The sequence below is a fragment of the Schistocerca nitens genome, chromosome 9 (assembly GCF_023898315.1).
Source record: "Schistocerca nitens isolate TAMUIC-IGC-003100 chromosome 9, iqSchNite1.1, whole genome shotgun sequence".
Taxonomy (NCBI): domain Eukaryota; kingdom Metazoa; phylum Arthropoda; class Insecta; order Orthoptera; family Acrididae; genus Schistocerca; species Schistocerca nitens.
The window spans coordinates 166,359,963-166,380,613 of NC_064622.1; the positions used below are offsets into that span (position 1 = coordinate 166,359,963).

The following is a 20,651-nucleotide window of genomic DNA, read 5'->3' on the forward strand; positions in this document are numbered from 1 at the left end:
TTACTGAAAGTTCGAATAAACTTAATAAAATACTATCCAAGCACTATTTAACACTGTAATAATTTTTTACTTCAAAACACAGGAGTAACAAAACAAAATCCAAGCGTACATTGTTACTCCAAGAAGACAAAAACTTATTTTCGCTGTATGTCACTTGGTACTTTTTTATTTTAAAAATATAATTAATATTATTATTCAGATAGTGAAGGGAGACGAAAATTTAATAGTCATGGGTGACTGGAATTCGAGTGTAGGAAAAGGGAGAGAAGGAAACATAGTAGGTGAATATGGATTGGGGCTAAGAAATGAAAGAGGAGGCCGCCTGGTAGAATTTTGCACAGAGCATAACTTAATCACAGCTAACACTTGGTTTAAGAATCATGAAAGAAGGTTGTATACATGGAAGAACCCTGGAGATACTAAAAGGTATCAGATAGATTATATAATGGTAAGACAGAGATTTAGGAACCAGGTATTAAATTGTAAGACATTTCCAGGGGCAGATGTGGACTCTGACCACAATCTATTGGTTATGACCTGTAGATTAAAACTGAAGAAATTACAAAAAGGTGGGAATTTAATGAGATGGGACCTGGATAAACTGAAAGAACCAGAGGTTGTACAGAGTTTCAGGGAGAGCATAAGGGAACAATTGACAGGAATGGGGGAAAGAAGTACAGTAGAAGAAGAATGGGTAGCTCTGAGGGATGAAGTACAGGGCTATTACAAATGATTGAAGCGATTTCATAAATTCACTGTAGCTCCATTCATTGACATATGGTCATGACACACTACAGATACGTAGAAAAACTCATAAAGTTTTGTTCGGCTGAAGCCGCACTACAGGTTTCTGCCGCCAGACAGCTCGAGAGCGCAGTGAGAGAAAATGGCGACAGGAGCCGAGAAAGCGTATGTCGTGCTTGAAATGCACTCGCATCAGTCAGTCATAACAGTGCAACGACACTTCAGGACGAAGTTCAACAAAGATCCACCAACTGCTAACTCTATTCGGCGATGGTATGCGCAGTTTAAAGCTTCTGGATGCCTCTGTAAGGGGAAATCAATGGGTCGGCCTGCAGTGAGCGAAGAAACGGTTGAACGCGTGCGTGCAAGTTTCACGCGTAGCCCGCGGACATGCTGGAAAATTGGCTCATGCCACAACTGGAGACCGACAGCGCCGACTTCATCTTTCAACAGGATGGTGCTCCACCGCACTTCCATCATGATGTTCGGCATTTCTTAAACAGGAGATTGGAAAATCGATGGGTCGGTCGTGGTGGAGATCATGATCAGCAATTCATGTCATGGCCTCCACGCTCTCCCGACTTAACCCCATGCGATTTCTTTCTGTGGGGTTATGTGAAAGATTCAGTGTTTAAACCTCCTCTACCAAGAAACGTGCCAGAACTGCGAGCTCGCATCAACGTTGCTTTCGAACTCATTGATGGGGACATGCTGCGCCGAGTGTGGGAGGAACTTGATTATCGGCTTGATGTCTGCCGAATCACTAAAGGGGCACATATCGAACATTTGTGAATGCCTAAAAAAACTTTTTGAGTTTTTGTATGTGTGCAAAGCATTGTGAAAATGTCTCAAATAATAAAGTTATTGTAGAGCTGTGAAATCGCTTCAATCATTTGTAATAACCCTGTAGTGAAGGCAGCAGAGGATCAAGTAGGTAAAAAGACGAGGTCTAGTAGAAATCCTTGGGTAACAGAAGAAATATTGAATTTAATTGATGAAAGGAGAAAATATAAAAATGCAGTAACTGAAGCAGGCAAAAAGGAATACAAACGTCTCAAAAATGAGATCGACAGGAAGTGCAAAATGGCTAAGCAGGCATGGCTAGAGGACAAATGTAAGGATGTAGAGGTGCTTATCAGTAGGGGTAAGATAAATACTGCCTACAGAGACCTTTGGAGAAAAGAGAACCACTTGTATGAATATCAAGAGCTCAGATGGAAACCCAGTTCTAAGCAAGGAAGGGAAAGCAGAAAGGTGGAAGGAGTATATAGAGGGTCTATACAAGGGCGATGTACTTGAGGACAATATTATGGAAATGGAAGAGCATGTAGATGAAGATGAAATGGGAGATACGATACTGCGTGAAGAGTTTGACAGAGCACTGAAAGACCTGAGTCGATTAGTCGAAACAAGGCCCCGGGAGTAGACAACATTCCATTGGAACTACTGACGGTCTTGGGAGAGCCAGTCCTGATAAAACTCTACCATCTGGTGAGCAAGATGTATGAAACAGGCGAAATACCCTCAGACTTCAAGAAGAACATAATAATTCCAATCCCAAAGAAAGCAGGTGTTGACAGATGTGAAAATTACCGAACCATCAGTTTAATAAGTCACAGCTGCAAAATACTAACACGAATTCTTTACAGATGAATGGAAAAACTAATAGAAGCCAACCTCGGGGAAGATCAGTTTGGATTCCATAGAAACACTGGAACACGTGAGGCAATACTGACCTTACGACTTATCTTAGAAGAAAGATTAAGGAAAGGCAAACCTACGTTTCTAGCATTTGTAGACTCAGAGAAAGCTTTTGACAATGTTGACTGGAATACTCTCTTTCAAATTCTAAAGGTGGCAGGGGTAAAATACAGGGAGCGAAAAGCTATTTACAATTTTTACAGAAACCAGATGGCAGTAATAAGAGTCGAGAGACATGAAAGGGAAGCAGTGGTTGGAAAGGGAGTGAGACAGGGTTGTAGCCTCTCCCCGATGTTATTCAATCTGTATATTGAGCAAGCAGTAAAGGAAACAAAAGAAAAATTCAGAGTAGGTATTAAAATCCATGGAGAAGAAATAAAAACTTTGAGGTTCGCCGATGACATTGTAATTCTGTCAGAGACAGCAAAGGACTTTGAAGAGCAGTTGAACGGAATGGACAGTGTCTTGAAAGGAGGATATAAGATGAACATCAACAAAAGCAAAACGAGGATAATGAAATGTAGTCGAATTAAGTCGGGTGATGTTGAGGGAATTAGATTAGGAAATGAGACACTTAAAGTAGTAAAGGAGTTTTGCTGTTTGGGGAGCAAAATAACTGATGATGGTTGAAGTAGAGAGGATATAAAATATAGACTGGCAATGGCAAGGAAAGTGTTTCTGAAGAAGAGAAATTTGTTAACATCAAGTATAGATTTAAGTGTCAGGAAGTCGTTTCTGAAAGTATTTGTATGGAGTGTAGCCATGTATGGAAGTGAAACATGGACGATAAATAGTTTGGACAAGAAGAGAATAGAAGCTTTTGAAATGTGGTGCTACAGAAGAATGCTGAAGATTAGATGGGTAGATCACATAACTAATGAGGAAGTACTGAATAGGATTGGGGAGAAGAGAAGTTTGTGGCACAACTTGACCAGAAGAAGGGATCGGTTGGTAGGACATGTTCTGAGGCATCAAGGGATCACCAATTTAGTATTGGAGGGCAGTGTGGAGGGTAAAAATCGCAGAGGGAGACCAAGAGATGAATAAACTAAGCAGATTCAGAAGGATGTAGGTTGCAGTAGGTACTGGGAGATGAAGCAGCTTGCACAGGATAGAGTAGCATGGAGAGCTGCATCAAACCAGTCTCAGGACTGAAGACCACAACAACAATTAATATTATTTTAAAAATTAGATAACTGTTAAACAGGTTAAAAAAGCCAACATAATTTTTCTTTTATCTAATATCCTATACAATTAAGAGTATTTTAAAACAAATTTGAGCTTTCTATCAGGTCTGAGACTCTAGATATTGCAGTTTTCGTAAAACTAAACATCCATTAGCTTAAATGCAAATTTTTTTTCATTTGAAAGATTTTAATATATCTTTATGGTAATTTTTTTTAACATTTAGATATAATACACAAACTTATTCCAAAATTTCATAGTCATATCTTGAGTATTCTTTAATATACAAATTTTTGTTGTTGTGAGGACACGTTTAAGTTAAGATATCCGACTGCTGAAACAAGGCCAAATCTAAAAACTTCAAAAATTTATTAAAAAAACTATAAGAGATAGAGAAAAAAAATTTACAAGTGCTTTCAGGGTGATAAAAGAAGTAATTGTACAAAGTTTCATCAAAATCTGACATGGTTGGTATCAAGGCCTGGGTGACTTGACATGGAATGACCCAGCCTACATCCTTCTCAATCTGCTTACTGTGTTCATGTCTTGGTCTCTATGATTTTTACACTCCACACTGCTTCCCTCCAGTACTAAATTGGTAATCCCTTGACACCTCAGAACGCTTCCTATCAAACGATCCCTTCTTCTAGTCAAATTGTTCTGCAAATTCCTCTTCTCCCCAATTGTATTCAGTACCTCCTCAATAGTTAGGTGATCTACAAGCTAATCTTCAACGTTCTTCTGTAGCACCACATTTCGAAAGCTTCTATTCTCTTCTTGTCTAAACTATTTAGCGTTCAAGTTTCACTTCCATACATAGCTACACTCCATACAAATACTTTCAGAAACAACTTCCTGACACTTGAATCTATACTCGATGTTAACAAGTTTCTCTTCTTCAGAAACACTTTCCTGTCAAAATTTTACGAGGGTAGGAACTTTATTAGTGGCAACTATTTATTTACAACTTGTACAAAATAGATATGTGTTTCAAAGTTTTACTGACCTTCAGAGTAGTCACCAGCATTGTGTATAACCTGTTGCCAGTGATGTGGAAGTCGTAGGATACTCTTAGCAGTGCCAGATGTGTTGACAGTTAGAGCGGCACGCCCTATAGCCCGACGAATTTGTAGCAGTTCTGAAGCGGATGCTGTGAAGTGTGTCCTTCAGTTTAGAAATTGAGTTCAACTTACGAGGGCTTAAGTCAGGGGAGTGTAGTAGGTGGTATAGCACTTAGCAGCCCCATCAGTCAAACATCAGTAACAGCTCTCCCCTTAAAATAAGCAATTCAAGGCAATATGGATAGTGTCTTTGTACAAGAGTCCATGAGCTACCCTTATCAAAGTCGTGCCACTGTTCATAATGTTATTACTAAGGTAAATAATATGAGTTAAGGTAACAGCTTATAGAATAGTAGAGCCATTGAGACATTGACAGGCATGTAAACAAGACTGAAAACTTTCCTAGCTTCGAGACGAATCCTATTTTGAACTAGATGACACACTAAATACACAATGACAGGACTACTGTTCTGCAGTAGACTGGCGAGATGGATTGTATTGTTTCGAGTGGGCGAAGGGAGAAGATGGGGAACAGAAGGAAGGGTATGGGAATGGTGGATGCAGCTTGGAGGAAGACAGCGAGTATATGGGATAGGGGTGAGGGAGGTTGAGGCAGCAGGTAAACTTGATAAGAATGCAACACACTGGCACCAGTAACTATGTGCCGCACACAATGATGGTGAATGTATTGGAAGGGGATTGCAGGAAGAGGAGACTGAGGAGGGAGTGAGTGAATGAGTGAGTGTGTGTGTGTGTGTGTGTGTGTGTGTGTGTGTGTGTGTGTGTGTGCAGTACGGGTGGTATTAGGGGACTGGTGATTGGTAAGGGTGGAGATCGATATAAGGCAGGTACTTGGTGGGCAGTGGGACCAGGAGAATTACGAGAATGAAGGATCTGTTACAAGGATAATTCCCACCAACATAGTTCAGAAAAGCTGGTGCCAGGGTAAGGATCCAGATGGCACAGGTTGTGAAGTAGCCATTGGATTCGAGCACATAGTGCTCATCAGTGTGTTCTGCTGGATGGTCAACTGTGCTCTTGGCAACGGTGTGATAGTGGCCATTCATTCGGGTGGACAGTTGGCTGGTGGTCATAACCACTTAAAAATAATGTGCAGAAATTGCAACAGTGATTGTATGTAATATGACTGCTTTCACAGTGGTATAGGATAAGCCTGTTATGGGGCTGGAGTAGGTCGTGTTGGGTAGGTTAATTGGTCACGTCTTGCACCATTGTTTTCCACAGGAATTTTACCCATGTGGCCATGGGTTGGGAGTGGGTATGGAATAGGAATAGACTGGGACATTGTGTAGATAAGCTGAGTGCCGAAGTCCACTTCAAGAGGGGTGGACAAGATTGTAGGTAGGATTATCGTCATTTACAGGCTTGATGATATAGTTGAAGCCCTGGCAGCAGGTATGGTTCAGTTGTTTTAATCTGGAAATTGCGGGCGATGAGGACGTTCCCTTACAGCTGGGTCTTGGACTGGTATAATTAGAGGTGTGTGAAGACAAGGTTTAGGAATTTCTGTGGACTAGGTTTGTGGGATAGTGCCCTCTGTGAAGGCATTAGTGAGACCTCCAGCATACTGGGTAAGGGACTTCTCATTTGTGTGTGTGTGTGTGTGTGTGTGTGTGTGTGTGTGTGTGTGTGTGTGTCGTCTTAACTCGAAAAAGGATTTATCTGAAAGCTAGCGAAGTTTCCAGTGTTGTTTCTATGTTTGTTGATGACCCAACAAGTTTTGAGTTGCTGCCTTTACTTCTAAATTATTTAAAATCTGTTCCAACTTTCCATATGATATTGATAAGGTAAGCTGCACTAGTCTGGCTAGTATTTTAAAATCCTTCTGTTATGAGTAGCAAAAGATATTTATTCCAAAATATGGTATTGTAATTATGGTTAACACTTTAAATGCATACATTCTTATCTAGGCTTTGAACTGAGATGTTGGTGCAACCACATACAGCCTATGGGATTAAGGCTGAAAATTAATGATAAATATTGCATGAATTTTTGGTGGTATTCAAGTTTCGTAGCCTCACACACTGAATGTGATGGTGAGATTCACAAATTAATCTTTAAAATGGGTTACTAAAATTGTTTCATATTTGATATGATATCAGACCTCAAAACTGTTCTGGTGATATTGGTAAAATTCATACTTCTTTGTAATAGTACAAGAACTAGGATTAAAATATTCAGTAAAGATAGATATTTAAAGCAATGCTGTTGGAAAAATATACACTGAAAGTAAAAAGTGGCATCCTTCATTATCAAAATCAAATACCACAGTTTTCTTATGTTGACAGGTTTCCGACACACGTCTGCCTCATTCTGACGGTCAAGACGAAGCGTCTGGTTCTAGCAGTGAGGTGGACGACACTACTGAGACCAAGGTGCTGGTTATCAGCACGGCCAACTCCACAGGCAATGGCTGTGTGGATCAAACCTCCACCACAACCACCACCATTTGCAGTGTAAGTAAATAATTCCTTAATTTGCTGTACCTATTGGCTTAGTTTTTGACATACAGACATGAGAAAATTATACCACTTACAGTGATGTACTTGACCTCTCGCAGCGCTAGTCAGTTGAAGTGTTGTTTGTGTTTCAAAATCCTTTCTACTTGTGCATCATAGTTATCATAGTTGTGAGTGTGTTCATTTTATAACATCCGTAGAGAATTAATTATAAATCAGTGTAAAACCATTGTAATCGCTATAGAATTAAATTATATGTTAAACCCAAAAGTACAAAATAGTACTTCAGTGTCTTAGGATTTTCTGTTACTTTTTGCTTCTTTTGTCTCACTGATTTGTATCTGCGAAAAGTTTTAAGTATCACTGTAGTTTGGCGTCGATGTTAGGAATAGGTCCCCCATAACTGGCTGGGTAAGTTATTTCAAAGGTTCAAGAAAGGCAAGAGAGTGCCAGTTCCAGTAGGACAATACATAGCAAAGCACTGCAGTGTTCAAACCAAAATTCAGGATGAAGACGCTTGACCTTAGTATGTCTACCCGCCATTGTATTTAATTGCAAGCAATGTGGTGTTACAAACCTACAATGCATTTCTTGATTATTGATGACAGTCCTAATGATGCAGAACATATTACAATCCACTGAACAGAGAAAGTTTTAATGTTTCTAAAGAATCCGCCTCGATTGCAAATGGAAACCAGATGTTGACCTAGGTTTCGGCGCAGGTAACCACGCCTTCTTCGGAACACACTAAAACTACAAACTGCCTAAAGAGGCATGGTCCAACATTGATACAGACCATGCCTCTTTAGGCAGTTCGTAGTTTTAGTGTGTTCCGAAGAAGGCGTGGTTATCCGTGCCGAAACCTAGGTCAACATCCGGTTTCTATTTGCAATCAAGGCAGATTCTTTATAATCATTAAATTATTCACGAATGCTGACGCGGTGCAATGTTAAAAGTTCTCAAGAGAAAGCTTTGTTCAGGATGCAGACTTCTCAGCTAACGACTACAGAAGGCTCTTCTGGGGAGGCAAAACTATAAGCTCCTTAAACTTCCAAAACAAATTGTATTCTGTTTATCTAGTGTGCAAACATGGGATGCTTACCAGTCTTAGTTTCAGGCATAATTGATTGATGCAAAATGTCAGGTTGCAGTGTGCTTTGCATATTTTTATTTGAAAGTTTTACGGTTAGTTTCAGTAAGTTGCCAGTACTGTTGTTGTATATCACCACCTAAATCTGGGTTATTTCTCCAGTATTAACAAACTATAAAGTTGCTTAGCCACTGGTTTTACAATGCTTTGCCAGGAAGTTTTGTCTTGGCATTCAATTACTCAATTACGTACCCAGTGTTTTTGCCTTCTTGGATGTTTTCAGTGAAACATAGTTCTGGGATGTCTTTCAATCTTTAGGATGTACTGTAAATTCTTAGTAGAATTTCCTCTCTTTGTGAGAGAAAAATGTGTATCCAAGCCACCTAAGTATTGTTTCTTTAGATTTTCATATGATGTCTGACTCTCTCTGTATAAAACATTATAATTCTGTATTTCTTCAATTTTTCCTTTCTCTTATGGTTTCTTCTTGAATTCCACTAAATATCTCCCTTTTAAATTTTCCATTTTAAGATTTTTTTTGTTTTCATTTTGAAATGTCACAACTGTATAGCACAACAAGAGTTTTATAGAGGTTTATCTTCGAATTTTAATTTTATTTTTATTATTTTCAGCAATGTAAAACAATAATTTACTTATTACTCTCAAATTTCATTTTTCTTTGCCTTTCTTGCTCTAGCTAAATGGCTCCAAAGCAAGTCGACAGAGTATTTGGTGTTATCAGTATTAACTTCTTGACACACACACACACACACACACACACACACACACACACACACACCTCAATGAACCATAGACCTTGCCATTGGTAGGGAGGCTTGCGTGCATCAGCGATAAAGATAGCCGTACCGTAGGTGCAACCACAATGGAGGGGTATCTATTGAGAGGCCAGACAAACGTGTGGTTCCTAAAGAGGGGCAGCAGCCTTTACAGTAGTTGCAGGGGCAACAGTCTGGATGATTGACTGATCTGGCCTTGTAACACTAACCAAAACGGCCTTGCTGTGCTGGTACTGCGAACGGCTGAAAGCAAGGGGAAAGTATGGTCATAATTTTTCCAAAGGTCATGCAGCTTTACTGTATGGTTAAATCATGATGGCGTCCTCTTGGGTAAAATATTCCGGAGGTAAAATAGTCCCCCATTCGGATCTCCGGGCGGGACTACCTAAGAGGACGTCGTTATCAGGAAAAAGAAAACTGGTGTTCTACGGATCGGAGCGTGGAATGTCAGATCCCTTAATCGGGCAGGTCGGTTAGAAAATTTAAAAAGGGAAATGGATAGGTTGAAGTTAGATATAGTGGGAATTAGTGGAGTTCGGTGGCAGGAGGAACAAGACTTCTGGTCAGGTGACTACAGGGTTACAAACACAAAGTCAAATAGGGGTAATGCAGGAGTAGGTTTAATAATGAATAGAAAAATAGGAACGCGGGTAAGCTACTACAAACAGCTTAGTGAACGCATTATTGTGGCCAAGATAGATACGAAGCCCACACCTACTACAGTAGTACAAGTTTATATGCCAACTAGCTCTGCAGATGACGAAGGAATTGAAGAAATGTATGATGAGATAAAAGAAATTATTCAGATAGTGAAGGGAGACGAAAATTTAATAGTCATGGGTGACTGGAATTCGACAGTAGGAAAAGGGAGAGAAGGAAACGTAGTAGGTGAATATGGATTGGGGCCAAGAAATGAAAGAGGAAGCCGCCTAGTAGAATTTTGCACAGAGCATAACTTAATCATAGCTAACACTTGGTTCAAGAATCATAAAAGAAGGTTGTATACGCGGAAGAATCCTGGAGATACTAACAGGTTTCGGATAGATTATATAATGGGAAGATAGAGATTTAGGAACCAGGTATTAAATTGTAAGATATTTCCAGGGGCAGTTGTGGACTCTGACCACAATCTATTGGTTATGAACTGTAGATTAAAATTGAAGAAACTGCAAAAAGGTGGGAATTTAAGGAGATGGGACCTGGATAAACTGACTAAACCAGATGTTACACAGAGTTTCAGGGAGAGCATAAGGGAACAATTGACAAGAACGGGGGAAAGAAATACAGTAGAAGAAGAATGGGTAGCTTTGAGGGATGAAGTAGTGAAGGCAGCAGAGGATCAAGTAGGTAAAAAGACAAGGGCTAATAGAAATCCTTGGGTGACAGAAGAAATATTGAATTTAATTGACGAAAGGAGAAAATATAAAAATGAAGATGCAATGGGAGATACGATACTGCATGAAGAGTTTGACAGAGCACTGAAAGACCTGAAAGACCTGAGTCGATTAGTCAAAACAAGGCCCCGGGAGTAGACAACATTCCATTGGAACTACTGACGGTCTTGGGAGAGCCAGTCCTGATAAAACTCTACCATCTGATGAGCAAGATGTATGAGACAGGCGAAATATCCTCAGACTTCAAGAAGAATATAATTATTCCAATCCCAAAGAAAGCAGTTGTTGATAAATGTGAAAATTACCGAACTATCAGTTCAATAAGCCACGGGTGCAAAATAATAACGCGAATTCTTTACAGACGAATGGAAAAACTGGTAGAAGCCGACCTCTGGGAAGATCAGTTTGGATTCCATAGAAATGTTGGAACACGTGAGGCAATACTGACCCTATGGCTTATCTTAGAAGCTTAGAAGGAGGCAAACCTACGTTTCTAGCATTTGTAGACATGGAGAAAGCTTTTGACAGTGTTGCCTGGAACACTCTTTTAAATTCTGGAGGTGGCAGGGGTAAAATACAGGGAGCGAAAGGCGATTTACAATTTGTACAGAAACCAAATGGCAGGTATAAGTCAAAGGACATGAAAGAGAGGCAGTGGTTGGGAAGTGAGTGAGACAGGGGTGTAGCCTCTCCCCTATGTTATTCAGTCTATATATTGAGCAAGCAGTAAAGGAAACTAAAGAAAAATGCAGAGTAGGTATTAAAATCCATGGCGAAGAAATAAAAACTTTAAGGTTTGCCAATGACATTGTAATTATGTCAGAGACAGCAAAGGACTTGGAAGAGCAGTTGAACGGAATGGACAGTGTCTTGAAAGGAGGATATAAGACGAACATCAACAAAAGCAAAACGAGGATAATGGAATGTAGTCGAATTCCCTCAGGTGACACTGAGGGAATTAGATTAGGAAATGAGATGAGTAGTAAAGGAGTTTTGCTATTTTTGGAGCAAAATAACTGATGATGGTCAAAGTAGAGAGGATATAAAATGTAGACTGGCAATGGCAAGGAAAGGATTTCTGAAGAAGAGAAGTTTGTTAACATAGAGTATAGATTTAAGCGTCAGGAAGTCGTTTCTGAAAGTATTTGTATGGAGTGTAGCCCTGTATGGAAGTGAAACATGGACGATAAATAGTTTGGACGAGAAGAGAATAGAAGCTTTTGAAATGTGGTGCTACAGAAGAATGCTGAAGATTAGATGGGTAGATCACATAACTAATGAGGGGGTACTGAATAGGATTGGGGAGAAGAGGAATCGTGGCACAACTTGACTAGAAGTAGGGATCAGTTGGTAGGTGTCAAGGGATCACCAATTTAGTATTGGAGGGCAACGTGGAGGGTAAAAATCGTAGAGGGAGACCAAGAGATGAATACACTAAGCAGGTTCAGAAGGATGTAGGTTGCAGTACGTACTGGGAGATGAAGCAGCTTGCACGGGCTAGAGTAGCATGGAGAGCTGCATCAAACAATCTCAGGAATGAAGACAACAACAACAACAACAACAACAACAACAACAATTTCTCGTTCTGTTGCAAATAAGGTATTGTATATTATTGTGACATATAAATATTTTGGTAAAATTTTTCTCCTAAATGTACTATACCAATATGTTAAACAGGTGTAAGAGCTTTGTCACAAAATGTGATGATGATACTCCTTTTTTGCCTCCAGAAGAAACACAGAAAATTTCTTAGAGACTGCCTTGTACTTCACTGATAAACTTCGTGTACATATTTGCTTGAGAACAGTCATCTGGTGTTAGTTGTCTTCTGTTTTGCTTTTTGTTAAAAATTTAGTTGACTGAGTCATTCTTTTTCTTTCTTATTAAAGAACAAGTCTTATTTGGTTTGTCTTGCAGTGGGTTTCTTCTTGCAGTTTATATTTTGTAAGATCTTCCATTTTTTGTCATCAATGCATTCCTCATCAAGATATATGTTCTCATTGTATTTCATAATTCCAAAAACTTTTCTTTCAGTGCTGTGAAAATTTCTGGTAAATTTTGAGACCTGTTTACTGAGACACATTACATTTCAGTTGGTATGTTGTTTTTTGGCATTCAGTAAACCCCTGATTCTTTAAAGAATCAAACTTTCATGTATAAAAAAACTTCAAATGTCTATTTAATTTATGATAGAGTTAATGCATTAAATATGACATTAAGCATGTTAACTGTAAAAAGTTTAGAAAAGATTTGAAATTGCACTTAAAAGTTTGTTGGAAGTCACTAAGTGCTCTCATGAAACACCAGATGAATATAGTGTCTGCACTCTGTGCACCATTTCAAGCAAAAACAAGCTTTTCATGTATGTCCATGTTTGACATCATGTCTCCTAAACAAGTACATTGTATGTAGATATTGTCTGAAAATTTGGTGTGAGGAGAGTTAGTAGTAGTGAAGTAATAAATTAAAATGTCATGCGTGATGTCAAAGTTTTACTGCATGGTATTTTAAGCGGAATCTTTTCACGTATCTAAATGTCTATGAAGTCATATCCTGAACTAAATCTACATCCACGTGTACATCTATAGTCTGCAAACCACCATAAGAATAAGAATCTTTATTAGCCGTTCAGTATTTTCTTATACAATGGGCTTCGTCAATAAGTTCAATTACAGTATAAAGATGGTTATATTCTCTTAACAATGTATATATAAATCATGTGAAATTTAGTGTAGTACAATAGCACACTTTTGGAATTTTATATATTATTAATTTTACAATAAAAAGGAAAACATTATACAGATTTATATTAAGCAGGGAGTATTCATGTTGATGACACTATGTCATTATCATATACATGTTGATAACACTATTTCATTATCCTAAGCTATTGATACAAATTTAGGTCCTACTACAGGCAGAGGTACCTTTCTCTATGTTAAAACAGCAAATCTGCCATATTACAATCTTTAAATTCATCAACTGAGTAAAATGCTTTACCTTTGAGCCATTGACCCAATGTTGTCTTAAATTTACTTTTAGATACTGTTTGTACAATTTTAGGGAGCATATTAAACAGTTCGAGGCCTACATATTTATAACTATTATGTATAACTATTATGTATCTTAGACAGTCTAGAGTATGGCAGATCAATTGTGTGGTTTCGTCTTGTATTGTGGGTGTGGACAGATGACCTAAGGGGATATTGAGCTATGTTTTCTTTTACGTGTAGTAAGCAATAATAGATGTACAAACAAGGAACTGTCATGATGTTAAGTTTTTTGAAATGTTCCCTGCATGTATCCCTAGGAGATAAACCCACTACACATCGAAGAGCTTTTTTTTGCCATCTGAAAATTGATATTGAACTGGGAGAATTTCCCCAGAGCAGAATACCATAAGAAAGATGGGGGTGGATATAAGCAAAATATGAATGCAGCAGTAAGTTTTGGCTGACATTACTCCTAAGCTTATAAAGTAGGAACATAGCACGTGCAAGTTTAGAACAGACGTATGTGATGTGTTTATCCCAGCTAAGTTTCTGGTCAATCATCATTCCTAGCAGTTTAACGGACTTATTTTCTTTGTTTGATACCTTCAAATTAAAGAATATTTCCTCAGTTTTTGTTTCATTTATGAATAGGGAGTTTGCACTAAACCAATGAACTGATTTTTCAAATATTGTATTATTTTTTTCTCGTACAGATTCAAGAGTCTGTCCTGAATTGATAAAAGTTGTATCGTCTGCATAGAGGACTGTTTTACAGGGTAAATACTGTGGCATATCATTAACATACACTACAAACAGGAAGGGCCCAAGTATGGAGCCCTGTGGCACACCTCTTTTTATTGTTTGTGGGTTTGACAGCTGCCCATTTACACTAACAAATTGTACTCTGTTGCTTAAGTAGGATTCTAATAATTTCAGGGTGTCCTCTTCCATGCCGTAGTGTCTTAATTTCATGATCAAAGTACTATGAGATACAGTGTCAAATGCTTTACTCAGGTCTAGGAGAGTAGCACATGAGATTAATTTATTTTCAAAGCCATCATATATATCACTAACAATATTTTCAACTGCTTTAACTGTGGATAGTTTAGACCTGAATCCATACTGTGAGTTACTTAATAAATTATTCCTCTCAAAATAGTGATTCATTTGTTGGTGAACACAGTCTTCGATTATTTTAGATATTATTGGGATTAATGAGATAGGGCGATAGTTACTTGGATTTGATTTATCTCCTTTCTTAAATATGGGAATAGTTACTGCTATTTTCAAACAGTCGGGGAAAATCCCTTGCTGTAATACATGGTTAATGAGAGTGGTTAGAGGGGGCAGATCACCACTTGATATCTTCTTTATGACATAGTTTGACAGACCATAGAAGTCCTCTGCTCTGGAACTACTTAGTTTGCCTATTGCTTTGCTAACATCATTTTCAGTTACTGTTGCCCAGCAGAATTTATGGACTACATACTTATTTGAACCTAAAAGAGTTTTAGCATCAAGCATGGCGTTGAGGGGAGACAAATCTTGTTGTAAACTGAAGTTAACAAAGTGTGAATTTAAGATATCTGGGGCTATGGATATAGCTAGTTGAGTTGTTGGTCTATTTATTTCACTTTTAATTACTTCCCAGGCAGCTTTACAGCTGTTTCTGAATTTAAGAATATAGTTATCATTCGCCCTACATGGCATAGAGTACTTCCCATTGTACCAGTTATTTGGTTTTCTTCTCGTTCCACTCATGTTTGGAGTGTGGGAAGAATGAGTGTTGGAATGCCCCTGTGTGTGCACTAATTAATGTAATTCCCATAGGAGCAATAAAAAGTTTCGACTGGTGGAGTCAAACCCGCGATCATTGCCTTACTGTTCTCTCTCTTTCCACTATGCTATGCAGTGCTTAACTATGTGTTGTACAATGATCTAATTCAATTGTATATGTTGATACTGCCTGCAGGCTGTGTTGAGAATAGTCAGTAGTAAAGGAAGTAGTAAATTAAAATTTAATGCCTGATATTGCAGTGTTGCTGCGTGACCAGCTAAAATGTAAGCAGTAAAATTTCATTAAGATTTGAAATTGTGTGTAAAGTTTGTTGCAGAAGTCACTAAATGTCTTCATTATGATATTTGCATGACATCAGTTACGCTGGCTCGAAACAAGCACACAGTTTCTAACTGTAATACTTGGCTTGTTGTATTAAAACTTTCAACATAAGACTATACCTCTTAATGAGTAGATTATGACAGTATTTTAAATTATTATTTTCTGTCATTAATTACACAAAATAATGAAAATCAAAGTTTTGTTGCCACCGGAAGTCATTAGAAAGGCAGTTTGCAACTTTAACCCAGTTCTGGGATAGTTACTTAGTAATATAGATAAGACACACAATTTATATTAAGAATCACTCAGTCAAGATTCACACCTCAGCAATGCTTTATATCTGCTACAATTGTTAAGCAATTCCTTTGGGTTAATAAGGATCAGTTTAATTTTTTGTAATCCTGTTTGAGGGTTGCGGATTATGTACATTTTTGTGCTGGAATGTGTACCTGTTAGCAGTGTTTCTAGATGTAACAAATCCTGTTACTTTCAGCCCATTATTATTTGCGCTGTTAACCAATAAGTTGCGTGAAATGCTTAACTACCCTTCCACTTGGTTTCCATTGTTTTTCATCTTGTGAATTCTCTAAAAAATTGTGTGTGTCAACATACATGATTCCGTAATTATTAGTTAAAACTGATGATATGGGATGCTTTACAGCTGCCATTTTGACCATCAGTCAGATAAAATATTTATTATTGAGCTCATGAAAGACAGTTGGTTGTAAAAATAAATTATCTATCCTGTTGCACTATGTCGTCAACTCTTGTTGAGAATGTTGCTGTGGACATCAAGCAAAAGATGGATATCAGTATTCTGGGTGCTCAGTCAGAATTATCAGATGTGAAATCAATATCGAGATCTCCAAGCACAGATGCTTCCTAATTATTTCTGATAATTCATATTATTGCTTAATGAAGTTTAAAACATTTGCTTTTGGAGTCCTGTAAAGGATCAGAACCATTACCTGGTATGTTTCCAAGTCTGTTACGGAAGTACAGCACTTGGGTGTTCAGTACTCATTTACATATGTAGACAATAATAGTAACATATTTCCATCTAGGTGCATTTCTGTGGCTTTCAAATGAAGTTGATAATGCATCTGTAGGAATACCTTTGATTATTCAAATTCCTGCAGTGATATGAGAAACTAATATTTATTACTTAACAAGCTTCTTATGTTCTACTGGAAAAGTCTAAATTAATATGATTGCTACCCTTTTTGCTGTCAGAGTAGTCATTTTCTTGTTTCTCCACTGATTGTTGCTACTGTATCTAAAGTCACTCAGCGGGTCAGTCTTTTGGAAAGGCTTAACCCAAAACAGGCCTAGTGAAATATTTGAAATCATAGGGATTGGACAGACAGTGGTCTTTGTTAAACTGTTTCCAGAAATTAGTTGTGTAAGTAACCTCTCATCGCAGTCTACAGATGTAGACCATGCTTTGTGATGCAGAAATATGAGGGACAATGCATCACTCGTACCCCTCTAGGTAACTCCTGGAGCTCTTCGTTTATCATTTACATGATTGACAGAACACTTTGTCTTGTCAGAGTGTTCCTGAATGCCTTTGGTTATCAACATATCTTTGTCCACTGTTTCCGGAGCAGTGAAGCTGTTGGAGATTTCAAGACTACATCTAGAATATTTGCTCACATCCATGCAGAAATCTCTTGGGTGAGTTCGGAGGTTAAACCATGGTCTGGCCATCGACCCTATTCTTAACATTACTGCTACAAACTGCAGCTCTCAACTGCTGTAAATCTGCAGTGCTACTGCCAGATAAATAGGGTCTTGGGATCAACTGCTCCTTCTTTATATCACAGAGCATAAGCACGATGACTGCTGTGCCAAAGGGTAGCCAAGTCCTTGTTCAAGCTGGTTGCTTCACAGCATCCACCATGAAAGAAGTGTACTCTGTCTTCACACTTGATCATTGGTCTAGAAGGTTGTAACTATTAGCACTATTTGACACTTAATTGCCATAAACACAAGTACGTTAGCACTCCTACTGCAGATGCACCAAAACTAAATGTCTGATTAGCTAGTACTTCTGCAACTACTTTTTAATCACCAAGCTATCATATTTAGTGGCACTTCTAAGTCTGTGTGATCTTTACAGCATCAGTGTTGGCAACAGCTACTTTATGTGTGTGCACTGATTGCAGTGAGTATCTGATCAGAATTTCAATGTCTGCCACCAACGGAGGTATCCAATAGGATTCCAGTGTCCCAATACGAGCTTGTTCCTTTATTTGATTAAAATCTCTTTTTTTGTGATGATGATGATAAATTTAGTGAATATCTTATACGTTGTGGAGAGGAGGATGTGGAGGCTGCATCTATAATTTTTTTCTCTCTCTCTCTCTCTCTCTCTCTCTCTCTCTCTCTCTGTGTGTGTGTGTGTGTGTGTGTGTGTGTGTGTGTGTGTGTGTGTGTGTGTGTGTGTGTGTGTGTGTTTTAGAAAATTATAGCACCATTCCAGTAAGGGGAATAATCATTCTCTGTAGAAATTCTGCAAGTACTTTTACATATATTTATATTATTTTGCCTCCAGGTTCAACTATTTCTCCCAGTAGTCAAAAAAAGTATATGTAACTCCTTATAGAAGTCTTCTTACGTCATAGTCACAATGCGATCACATTTACACACGTTACAGAAAAACATACAGTTGATTTTCTTTGCTTTTATATTCCTGTATAATAAAACATGTTCTGAATAGAATTCCATTTGCTCTTTTTTTGCCATGTGTCTGATAATTCTACTGTATAAATAAAAAGTACTAGAAGAGATAATGTGAGAGTACAAAAGTAGCTAGGTCTTTCCAATTGCTTGAACCTAGTGAATAATGCTAAAACCTGCCAAAGCTAAGAAGCCTTATAGCAGTATAAGTGTTAGCATTAGTGCTCCTTCATCTTACAGCATGCATCAGCTGTGTCAGTTTGCATGCTGATTGTGTGGAAGCAGAACCCTGAAGTCAGCATTCAGTCTCTCTCTGTTCTGTTAGAACTAAACAAGAAATAATGCAAGGAAAATACCTGTAGATGGAGTAGCACTAAAAAATGTTATCATAAATATAATAAATTCTTAAAGGTGAAAGCTTAAAACGGTGTCTCACAAGGTTTGGAATTTTGTTCACTCCTGTTCTTGGCCTACATAAATGATTTACGAAAGATATTGGATAAGTTATAAATCAGTGATGTTTACTGACAGTAAAATAAAAATATTCTGATGAAGAGTCCAGACACATCTAGGAGAAAACTGAAACAAGCTTGCAACCAGTTAGAGATAGAAAGCTTAGCTTGCGTGCGTATATCATAGTTTTCTCAGTGCAATAAGTGTCCAATGAGTTTTCGGGTTTGCAAGATGGGTGATGTTCGTGTTGACATCTTCTCTTGTTATTTCAGTTGACAACCATGCAGCCATATTCAGGCAGATTTTGTGACTACAGATTGTCATCTTTTTCCTTCTTTCCCAGAGGGAGAAGGGTAGGATGCCTGAGGGGATATTATTTTGCCCCTGTTTGGCCGTAGGAGTTTCATATTTTGTCTTATATTTATTTATATTTCTTCTTTTTGTAAAAGAACTTTCAAATAACTCCTTGATAAATTTTAAAATTGTCTTATGCCATTTATGATACTCAACAAATTAAACCAGGGTTGTGATCAAAATAGGAGTGTAAAAAGAAAGAGCGTTTCAAGCAAAATGAAGGGATTTCAGTGAATTAGTGTTTGTTATAAGAGTGAAAAAAGGGAGAAATAGTTAAGATCTTACAAAAAGCTGTAAAAGATTTACATCTGGGAGTTGAGTGTAAAAATAGGTTTCAATATACAGTAGTTATTATTCTCACCTTTACAATTTATTTTATCAGGGTTAATTATCATGGGTGTTTAAATAAAATCAAAAGCTGTTGTTTATCTGTCTTGTAGGGGGCCAAGTAGCAAGTGATATTATTCGGTACGCAGTGATCAGTGTGTGTAGTCCTAAATTAGTTTAATCACTATGACAGTAACACCCACAGTTGAATTTTGAACTTGCATATTTAAAGTCAGTAGCCAAATCGATAAAACTGTATTTGGACGTGGCACTAAGCATGAAATTTTGTCCATTATTTAATAAGAAAATCGTGTAATGATCTTGCTGCAGTTGAATTATGTATCAGAATAATCCATGGAATATGCTGAATTGCTGGGCTGTGGAAAGACAGTATGACAATCGTGTTCCATACACCTTTAAGTATTGTATTTGGGGTCTGAGCAATGTAGACTTGACTACATTGAGTTCTAAATACTACACCTGTTACCTGCAAACCCATATCATCCTATACTGAGCCTGGAAGTGCATAAAACTACTTTAGTGTAATATTTGTAGGATTCTACTTAATTTTGTTAAAATATTGCCAACATGCTAGAACCTCCCTGTTTTTAACATTTCTTATTAAGTTACTTCCTTGTGTGTCTGTTTGGTACAAGTTTTGCAATTTATTTTAAACTAATTTCCTGATGAGCTAGGGACTTGAAACTATCAACATAGCTCAGAATTGGATGGCAGTGCAACATCAACTTGCTGTCTTGTCTGATGTGTTACAGAAGGTACTTTGTGCACCTCTGCTATGTCCCCCTTTTCATGTTCATCACGAATTTTTTTTTTTTGCCGTAAGAACAATTGCTGGTAAGACTCTGTGTGAGTTCATTTATCTGTAATACATATTTTTTAATTGGGTTACTTGCATGAAGAGAAACTAAAATAAACCAGAAATTTACCATGTCTCTTGTTACCTCATCAAAACGTTCGAAATCGATTGGAAAAATTTCACTCGCACACAAGAGTAAAGAGCAAAAATAATTATTTAAATAAAAGCCTTTTTACCACAACATGTTTTTAAAATTGATTAAAAATAATAAAATAATGTAGCCCAGCCCCATACAGATTCCTAACCCCATGCAGATAGTCCTGAAAATTTCTGCTTCTGAATTTTTAGCAATTATGGCAGTACTTGTAAAATTTTAAATGAAAAATGTGGGTCACATGCAGTAGGTAACAGGAGTGTAGAAAGTAGGTGTTGAGAAAAATTGCACATTAGTGCA

General features: G+C 37.8%; 1 protein-coding gene across 2 annotated transcripts in view; it reads left to right on the forward strand.

The window, feature by feature from the left end:
* The window catches only part of LOC126204423 (oxysterol-binding protein 1), a 289,382-nt gene that overhangs the window by 213,743 nt on the left and 54,988 nt on the right, over positions 1 to 20,651 (forward strand). For both annotated transcript variants that reach the window (XM_049938811.1, XM_049938812.1), the window contains one exon: positions 7,001 to 7,168. In XM_049938811.1, the coding sequence (XP_049794768.1) occupies positions 7,001 to 7,168 (168 nt within the window). The remainder of the gene's footprint in view (positions 1 to 7,000; positions 7,169 to 20,651) is intronic.